Here is a 10,169-nt window from a genome sequence, read left to right as displayed (position 1 = left end):
TGGAAATTGTAATACAGCTGAAAAAGAAAGACAGAAATCTTAATGGTTACTTTTCTTCAGTGTGTGTGTGGGATGGTTGGGTATATTCTAGTTCTCTGAGAGCTGGCCTCTCTCATACTTGTGTCACTGAGTGATGTCTTAGTCACAAAGGGTCTCATTTATACAAGGATGGATTTTTGTCCCATTAACATGTGTTCACTACCCTCTACATGCAAAAGCACCTCCCTTGTTTTTAATGAGCATTACAGAGAATATGAGAATAACTGAATAACTAAACAAATGTCTATCTGTAACTACAAAAAGAAAAGCCATTTTTTTAGGGGGGTGGGATGTGGGCAGTTTGTTTGGGTGTTTTTCTGTGAGGTCTAGCATGTTTATTTTTAACAACACTTGTCTCACTCAGTGATTTCCTGCTTGAGGCCAATATCACAGAATCACAGAATATGCTGAGCTGGAAGGGACCCACAGGGGTCATCCAGTCCAACCCTCAGCCCTGCACAGGCCCAGCCCCAGAGTCCCCCCTGTGCCCCAGAGGATCATCCCAACCCTCCTGGAGCTCTGGCAGCCTTGGGGCTGTGCCCACTGCCCTGGGGAGCCTGTTCAGTGCCAACCACCCTCTGGGGGAAGAACCTTTCCCTGAGATCCACCCTGAGCCTGCCCTGACACAGCTCCAGCCATTCCCTGGGGGCTGTCCCTGCTCCCCCCAGAGCAGAGCTCAGTCCTGCCCCTCCTCTGCCCCTGCCCAGGCAGCTGGAACTGCAGGGAGGTCTCCCCTCAGTCTCCTCTGCTCCAGCTGAACACACCAAGTGCCCTCAGTGTCCTCACACGGCTCCAAATCCAGGCCCTTCCCCATCCTCGTTCCCTCCTTTGGACACTCTCCAGTGGCTCAATCTCTCCCTTCCATTGTGTTCCCCCAAACTGCCCCAATGTTGAGGTGAGGCCGCCCCAGGGCACAGCAGAGCGGGACAATCCCCTCCCTGCTGCCCCAGGACAGGGATGTCCCTCCTGGCTGCCAGGGCACTGCTGACTCAGGGACAGCTGGGACCACCAGCACCCCTAGGGCCCTTTCCAGCTCTGCTTCCCAGCCTCTCATTCCCAGTGTGTCCATCCATCCATCCAGGGTTACCCCATCCCAGGGGCAGAATCCGCACTCGTCTTTGTTAAAGTTCATCTGGTTGGTGATTCCCAGCCCTCTGATTTGGTGAGGTCTCTCTGCAGGGCCTCTCTGCCTTCTAGGACTCAACAACTCCTCCCAGTTCTGGGTATATGAGTTGCAATTTTAAATGTCTGTTACCTTTTAAAAATAATTTCTCAGTAACTGTGCAAGAGGAAGATGTTTGTTCTTCATGTTTCTTACAGACAGTGGAAATTGGAACATTTGTGTTACAAATCAGGAGAACTCATCACAGAAGCAGGTTACATGGACCAGGTACGTGTAGCAGGCATTTAGTTACAAGGTTTGTGCATTTTCATGATTCAGCCTGTGCTGCCTTGATTATATTCTTGTGTGACTGTGTTTTTTCCCCCTTCTGATTTTGACAGATCATAGAATATCTTTATCCTTGTTTAATTATCACTCCTTTGGACTGCTTCTGGGAAGGAGCAAAGCTACAATCAGGAACTGCATATCTATTGTAAGCATGCTTTTTTATAGCTTTCTGGTCTGACTGTTTTTAATTGTATAACTCTGTACGACTTTTCATTTGCACTCCCATTGTTTATTCAGACTCTGATTTAACAAGAAAAAAGTTTAAAGCGTAGTGTTTCTATGGAAAGTCTGCTTGGATTTTATTTTAATTTAACAAAGATTTTCCTGTTTCTTAGAGATGATTTGTAAGCCTCAGTTTAAATCCTCTGTTATTTTTCCTGTTCTGCTAGCATGAAAAATAAAACGTAAATTCTGTGTTGAAGTTTTAAGGATTTTATGTTTTGCCCTTTTTTTTTTTTTTTTTTTTTTCCCCTTGAAACAAACTTGTTTCTGGTAGTTTTTTTTTTTCCCCACAAAACACAAAAACATTGATTGGATGGAAATTTTAGACCTAAGAAAATGTCTTGGGTTAATTCTCAATTCTTCCTAAGGAATAAAAACCAAATCCTTTACTTATGAGATCATTAAAGAAACCATATAGTATCCTTTATGGATGGTTTCTCACAGTTTACAAGTGTGATATTATATGCCCTGAATCCTTTAAAGAGTTAATTGTTAATCTGTGCAGGCATTTTCTGTTAATTATGCAAGAGTTAGCATTTGAGTTATTGTTTCTGTGCTGGTTTGCATGTCTCTGCAAAAGCAATTTGCAATGGCCATCTCCTAACCTTTAGTGTACAGTTTTAGATGGGGAAATAAGGGGGTTTGTGTTTTCTGGTTGGGAGATTCGGAATAATGACTTAAGCCTGGTTAAGCAGATACAGTGTGGTTTGAACCACAGAATAAGGCAGTCAAAAGCCTTTCTAGTCTGTCAACATCACAAATTCAGAAGTGGGGGGTGGGAGACGTGACAGTGGTAGTGGTGACAGCCATGGTTGCAGGAAAGCTTGGTTGATAGTCAAGCTGCCAGGGCATTTGAAGGAGCACAGTATTGTTATAGATAAACAAAGATCAGTTATATTGATTGATTACATTTCCAAGATGATTATTAGACTAGCTAGAAGTAATCTGATACTATGAGAAAGGCTTTCTTTCTTCAGCCCCCTCTCTTCTGTCCCTCTCCCCTCCCCCTTAATTCTTTGAAGCAGCAGTTGGCTGCTTTTTTGTTATTTAGGTGGTTGATGATTTGTTTTGCTTTGTTTGTAAATGGAAGTATTTCTAACCTGTGAATATTCTGTTGTATAAGATAACTTTATAAGAAGTGAGTATTTTTGTTACAATTACAATTGGGCTGCAAGAAAAGTACATAAGCAAATCTAATTAAAACATGCCTTATGTTTTATGAAACAGCCTTACAAGAAAAATTCTAACTTTTAGCATAACATAAGTTAGTTATTTGTTCAATTAAGAATTTTAAAAGTATGCTTATTTCAGTACTTCTTTTGTCTTTTTTCTATGTGTCTTTTTCTCCTGGTTGCTCTTGCAGAGGGAAGCCTCCTTTGCAGTGGATCAACTTTGACCCCTTAGAATTCTTGGAAGAGTTAAAGAAAATAAACTACCAAGTGGAGAGCTGGGAAGAAATGCTGAATAAAGCAGAGGTTGGTCATGGTTATATGGATCGACCCTGCCTGAATCCTGCTGATCCCGATTGCCCAATCACAGCTCCCAATAAAAATTCCACCAAAGTAAGTTTGCTTGTCCTTGTGCATGTCTTTTCAAGGGAGGCTTGGGGGTGGGGAGGGGTGGGGGGGAAGGTCAGGCAGAATAGAAGAAAGTACCATTTTCTTCCAAGCAATATGTAGTTCTTATTCTTGAGTGATGTCATTTTTGTGTTCCTGCAAGACGCTGCTAGCTCACAGCCACGGGCTTCGCCTTGTTCTGTGATGCAGTGCTTAATCCCGTGTATCTAAAGTGCAGTTGTCAGCTGCACTCCGGCTGTGGAAGTGTGGTGGTGTGGCATTCAGCAAACCTGGTGCCTCAGGCAGACAATGTCCACTGCTGGGGCACAGCTGCCCCTGCACACGACACAGCACGGCCTTCCCTCCAGGGCAGCCAGTTCTGTTCATTTTCATGACAAACTTGTAGTTGTGGGCCTCCAACTTATACATCCCTTTATCAGTCACATTAGGCCTTGCAGGAATTGCTGTTTGGCCCACAGGTATCTGGGTGACTTGTTCAGCTTGATTTCCTGAATGCATTTCTTCTAATAGACTGCCTAGATGGTCTTTAATATCCATTATTCTGGGTGCTGAGTTAAGGTATGAGTTTGTCTGAAGTCATGAAACCAATTAATTGCTTCCTTATAACTTTTTCTAGCCTCTTGATGTAGCCCTTGTTTTGAGTGGTGGATGCTATGGACTGTCAAGAAAATACATGCATTGGCAGGAGGAGCTGATTATAGGTGGTACAGTCAAGAACAGTTCTGGTAAACTTGTCAGGTAAAAAAATGTTTAAAAAAAAAGTCTGTTTTTCTCTGTTAGAGTTTGTTTTTTGGGGCACAGTGGGAGGACCATGCCAAATCTTCTGCCCTTCATGTGTATTGTAATCTCACTTAAAGAAGGATGTGACCCTCTTAAGAGAACAGAATTTAAAAGAGTGCTTAGGAAGTTGTTTAAATTTAAGGCAGCATCATTGCTTCCTACTTCTAACCTCAGAATGATAGTGTATGTTGCTCAGGAAGAAAGCTTCTTCTGGCAACTTTGCTGTTTAGAATGTATTTATAAAGCATTAAACAGTGTTTAAAGTGCTGAACCCCTTCATTCCAAAATATGATCAAAGGAAAAAGGGGAAGAAAACAGTTTGAGCACTGTGCTCAATCATTTGACTTCTCTCAGAATTCCAAGATCTCCAATGAACTTTATGTTCAGGACAAATATAGAGAAAAGTCTATTTTTATGTCCTTGTACTGTGAATACAGCTTTGAGTGGTAAAACAAACCCTTTTTTTTTAAACTTCTGAATGAGGATGTGAAACACTGGACTTCAGTGGGGAAGAAACATGTGAGGTTGAACTGTTCTAAAAAATGTAGCCCATACTAAACTAAATGAAGCATAATTCTTTCAGAGAACTTTTAATATGAATTTTGACCTTTTCAGCATTCACACTAAAGACTGTTAAGTTTTTCTATAAGTGGCCAAATAATGTGCTTTTAGTAAAAAATAAAGTAGTTCCTTGAGCTTCTAAAATTGTTGGATACAGTTGCCTACTGTGGAAAGTCAGGTGGATAGTTACTGCTGCTGTGTTCTCCACACAACTTGTCAGGCATGAGGAGTTTAGTCTAACATTTCTCTCCAAGAGGTGAAATAGAGTAAGGTCATCAAATGACATTTTGCCAACAGCACTTCCAAGGTCTCGCAGAAATAACTGTTCCAGTGGTGTCCTCACAGTAATGTGTCTTACCAATCATAACCTTTATAATTTTTAGGGTTCTGATTTGTAGGGTTATGGCCCTTGTTCCTGAAACTGAACCTATCGAAAATGATGGCAAAACTCTCATTAATTTCAGTGAAACCAGGTTTAGCCTCAATACTTGCATAGAACAGTACAGCTGCAGCTGAGGCACAATAATTGTATTCTGTTCAATTTTAGTACAAGCACGTGCCCTCTGAAATCAGGAACTCATGCAGGCTCCTATTAGGGTTGCATTTGGGACTTCATGCTATGAAAACATTTTCCTGAAAATGCTCATTTTATGCCTTGTTCTCCTCTCTTTTCTCTCCGTGTCGCAGTGCCCAGGCTTTGCAAACCATGTTTCAGTTAATGACTCCTAAGCAAATGTATGAGCACTTCAAGGGGTATGAATATGTTTCCCATATCAACTGGAATGAGGATAAGGCAGCAGCAATTCTGGAAGCCTGGCAGAGGATGTATGTTGAGGTAAATTTGAAGATAACCTAAATACCACACTATAAAGTTCTACCAAGATCCATTGCCTTCTCTTACAGGTTTTTACAGTATTTCTTGAAGGAAGATGCTTAAACCAGAACCAAACCATTGTCCCCCCCCATTATTTAGGGTTCTTTAGGGTTTTCACTGTTTCTGGCGTTTTTTTCCCCTAAGAAGCTGCTTGGTTATTCAGAAACCATGAAGGTTTTGCTCTGTGAATGGCTGGGCAGGGAGGGGCAGAGGCACTGCTGGCCTGGGGTTTAACCCAGGACTGGTGCTCATGGTGGAGCTGTGGGAAGGGATTCAAGTGAAATGTTTGGAATTGGGCTGGGAATGGAGCAGCCTTTCCAGAAGGGTGCAAATTCTGGTCTCACAATCAGTAGCTTGCAAGAAATAACCATGAGGCACACTTGTGTAGCGTCAGGCTTAGTCTCTGCCTGGGCTGTCACTGGAGCAGCAAAGCAAAAGGAGGTGATTTCAGATGTGTGCTGTAGAAGATGGTAATAATTTCTTTTGACTAAGAGACTAAAATTGAAAGAAAACATTTTCTTTAGTCACACCGAGTTTTATTTTTGTTTTCGTAGGTTGTTCATCAAAGTGTTGCACAAAACTCTACCCAGAAGGTGCTCTCCTTTACTACAACCACCCTGGATGACATCCTGAAGTCATTTTCTGATGTCAGTGCTATCAGAGTAGCCAGTGGCTACTTACTAATGGTAATGAAATAAATTTATTTAATTTTCTTTGGTAGTAAAGCAGGGCTTCAAGATCTGCATTATTGTTGCCAGGTAGTAGTCTAGAACATTTTACATATATTTAAAATAAAAACTAGCTTGTAAACTTTACCTCAGGCATGTCACCCGTTCCTCTTGGTAACCTCTGTGTTCTGTTCTGATTAAAAATGTGTGTAAGCATCTGTATGTTGGGTGGGGAAAGACAGCTGCTAGAGAAGGATCCCTTCTAATATTTTGGTTTTTTTCCTCCCAAATTCCCCTCCCTGCTCCTCTCTCCAGCTTGCCTATGCCTGTTTAACGATGCTGCGGTGGGACTGTGCCAAGTCTCAGGGTGCTGTGGGGCTGGCAGGAGTCCTGCTGGTTGCACTCTCGGTGGCTGCAGGATTGGGCCTGTGCTCATTGATTGGAATTTCCTTTAATGCTGCCACAACTCAGGTATTTAGAAGACATGAGTCTGCTGTTAAATTACAAGTGCGCTGTTAATAAATGAACACAACTGAATCTTTGAGGGGGAAAAAGGCTGAAAAAATATTTTGGCTCCAGATTTTTACTTGTGCCTTTTTCCTGTCTCGTAGCCTGTGCTGTGATGAATTAAATGATCATGCTGCCAAGTGATGCTAAAGAAAAAAGCCAGTATTGTGTAGTCTGGGTTGTTTGATTTTTTTTCTGTGTCCCAATACCAGTGGAGGCATGCAGCTGTATGTAAGGAGCTGCAGATTTGTTTTTACATCTGAATATATAAAGATGTTCAAATCCTGAAAATATTTAGAATATGACTCTTAAGTATTATCAGATATTCTTTGAACAAAACTTGAACTACTTTTGATGAGATTTTGTACCTGTAAGTGGTACACTTTAAGTTCCTCAGCAGTATTCCAGAGAAAAAGTTAATACCTGTGTTGCATCCTTTTGATTTTCATTTTTTCCTTGGATTTGTGTTGCTGTATAATGTAAAAGTTGCTGTAATTAGCCACGTAATGGCTAGCTGCATGGCAGATGATAAAAAAAATCTTCTTGGGTTTTGTTTTGTTTTGTTTCTTCCTCAAGGTTTTGCCTTTTCTTGCTCTTGGAGTTGGTGTAGATGATGTTTTCCTCCTGGCACATGCATTTAGCGAAACAGGACAGAATAAGAGAATTCCATTTGAGGTAATGACAAAATGGGGATTTGGGGGAAGATAAAAGGCTTCATATAGGAAAAAATAACCATATCCAGAATTAATCAGTAGAGGGGTTTTTTTTCTCCATAGCTTTTCCTACAGTCTAGAAATTCTTATTTCTGTCAAAATAGGAAATTATAATAATATATGTGGTCCTGGAGTGTTTTGGAATGCTCACATTCTTGAATTGAATTATTTTTATATTTTTTCCTAAGTTTCATTTTCTGACATTTGTAATTGACTATCACTTTTAAAAGGAAATCTAGGGGGTGTCATTGCTTTTATGATCCTTTAAAAGTAAAGTCTTTTTAGTATCAGTCCAGAGTTTCATATCCAAAGGACGACTCATTTGAAACCTTTATATATTTGCTGATTCTGTTTTGTACAAGCAATGCCTTCCACTTCTTTCCAGCTGGTTGGTCATGCAGACACTGCAGCCTCACTCTAGTGTAACTTGTATGTGCTTCATAATAGCCTGTTAGTTGGGAAGGGGTCATGTGTTTGTTCTGATTTCTCTGTGGTTTTTTGTGTGTGGTCCCTGGACTTCAGGTTGTTTTCTTCGTTTGTTACATGTTTTTTCAAGACGTGTAGCTGTTACACCTCTGTGCTGTTAATACATGCTTATTTTGTCTCAAAAGTGAGAACACCAAGTGATTCCATCGGTAAAAATTACATCCTGCTTAATTACAGATGTATCCTGGTATAATGTTAGTACCCATTTAGTTTTGTGTTCTGAAGCTAGAATCAGCTCTGGTAAAGTTTTTCTACCCTCAAGAAACTTGTGCACTTCATGTGTTACCTGTTTTTCTCCCATATACTTTGTATATAGTTTATTCTCACATACTTCCAGGTGCAAACTTGTATTCAGAATTTAAGTGTGACAATTTCTCACTGCTGCCGTGTTACATCGGTAGGACGAGTGCTTCGTTTGCAGGAGATCACCTTATTCACTTGACTTCTGAGATCTGTCTCTTGTTTTGCAGGACAGGACGGGTGAATGTCTGAAGCGCACAGGAGCAAGTGTAGCCCTTACATCCATCAGTAACGTCACTGCTTTCTTCATGGCTGCCCTGATCCCTATTCCTGCTTTACGAGCATTTTCACTTCAGGTAAGTTTGTGTCCTGTTTTGTTGGCTCTATGACAGCAACAAATATGCATATTAATTATTACTGCAGCAGTTTTTACTGCCTTCCTTCCAGCGTATTTTTAGCAAACTAAGAAAAAGCTGTAAGGATTTTATGTTCCAGCTTCATAGGGAGAAAACGTGAATTTTATGTGCTGAACCCTGTATCACTTGCTCTTCCTCTCTCTGTCTTCTTGTATTTGTTTGTGATAATATACCTTCAGGAACATGAAATATTAAGGATGTTGGAGAAATATCTTTTCTAAAAGTGAGGATTCTTTGAAGAAAGCTTTGAGAGTTTCTCCCAGAGCAGGAAAACTGACTTTTTTCAGTAGATATTTTTATTCTGCTGTGGCCTGGTTCTCCAGTCATTTTTCATTCTTATTGAGCCCACAGCTACCGAGAGGAAGCAAGACTTCCATTTTTTTCAATACCTGTGGCAACAACTGCTGTTTTCAGAGACTTAAGTGTGCTTGCATTAAGCTGTAAAATGGTAAATTGTTTGCAATTGCAGTTATGTTACAAATAAGCAGTAATAATTTGTTTGCCTTTCCTTCTCAATAGGCAATTTAGGAGTGAATAATAGAGAAAGTAAAGGCCTCTTTGGTTTTGTGCATCATTTAGAAGATATCTGTGGCAACTAAAATTAGATATTTAGTCTTGAATGGTTAGCAGTATTTAGCTCTGCTGATTTGCCAAAACCTAGATGTCTCTTCATATGGATCATGTGATAATGAATTGTTTTACTTTATAGAATCACAGAATAGTTTGAGTTGGAACCAACCTTTTAAAGGTCATCTAGTCCAACCCCCACCTCCCCCAACCCCATGGGCTGGGACATCTTCACCTAGACTTCTCTGGGTAACCTCTTCCAGTGTTGTACTGCCCTAATGTAAAAAAATCCTTCTTCCTAATATCTAGTCTAAACCTACCATATTTCAGTTTAAAGCCCCTTTGTTCTGTTACTACATGCCCTTTTAAAAAGCACCCCTCCAGCCTCCTGTAGTCCCCCTTTAGACACTGCTGTAAGATCTCCCCAGAGCCTTCTCTTCTCCAGGCTGAACACCTGAATTTTCTCAGCCTTTCTTCACAAGAGAGGTGCTTCATCCCTCTAATCACCCTTGTGGCCCTCCTCTGGATCCTCTCCAACAGCTCCATGTCCTTCCCGTGCTGGGGCCCCAGTGCTGGGTGCAGCTCTGCAGGTGGGGTCTCCCCAGGGCAGAGGGGCAGGATCCCTCCCTCCCTGCTGCCCACCCCGCTCTTGATGCAGCCCAGGACACAAGTGGCCTTCTGTGCTGCCAGTGCACACTGCTGGTCATGCCCAGCCCTCATCCACCAGCACCCCTCGTCCTTCTTGGCAGGGCTGCTCTCGATCTGATCATCCCCCAGCCTGGGTGACACTGGGCAATCAGGTACGAGTGCAGAGGAGGACCTTGCACTTGGCCTTGTTGAACCTCGTGAGGTTCCCATGGTAAAGACCAACCTAGATGTGTGAAATACTTTTGGAAGAATATCACTTCTGCTGGAAGATGTTGTTTATTTTTCCCAAATCTATGGCCCAGTTTCAAACATCTAACACAGACCTTCAGCAGCTAACAGGGTAGTGATAGTGGAGGTCATCAAACTTGTAGTACCAGTGCTTTACAGAAGTTACATCAGCCTAAATGCATCTCTTAAGAGA

At 41.5% G+C, this 10,169-nt stretch overlaps 1 protein-coding gene across 1 annotated transcript in view; it reads left to right on the top strand.

The window, feature by feature from the left end:
• Positions 1 to 1,333: 1,333 nt before the first annotated feature.
• Positions 1,334 to 10,169, top strand: part of PTCH1 (patched 1) — a 41,282-nt gene continuing 32,446 nt past the window's right edge. The window contains exons 1-9 of the mRNA XM_050329445.1: positions 1,334 to 1,429; positions 1,543 to 1,634; positions 3,075 to 3,273; positions 3,905 to 4,026; positions 5,317 to 5,464; positions 6,058 to 6,189; positions 6,487 to 6,642; positions 7,255 to 7,353; positions 8,348 to 8,473. Coding sequence (XP_050185402.1) covers positions 1,334 to 1,429; positions 1,543 to 1,634; positions 3,075 to 3,273; positions 3,905 to 4,026; positions 5,317 to 5,464; positions 6,058 to 6,189; positions 6,487 to 6,642; positions 7,255 to 7,353; positions 8,348 to 8,473 — 1,170 coding nt within the window. The remainder of the gene's footprint in view (positions 1,430 to 1,542; positions 1,635 to 3,074; positions 3,274 to 3,904; positions 4,027 to 5,316; positions 5,465 to 6,057; positions 6,190 to 6,486; positions 6,643 to 7,254; positions 7,354 to 8,347; positions 8,474 to 10,169) is intronic.

Source organism: Myiozetetes cayanensis, unplaced genomic scaffold (assembly GCF_022539395.1).
Source record: "Myiozetetes cayanensis isolate MyiCay16 unplaced genomic scaffold, myiCay2020 scf4, whole genome shotgun sequence".
Taxonomy (NCBI): Eukaryota; Metazoa; Chordata; class Aves; order Passeriformes; family Tyrannidae; genus Myiozetetes; species Myiozetetes cayanensis.
This window is presented reverse-complemented; position numbering and strand designations above follow the sequence as displayed.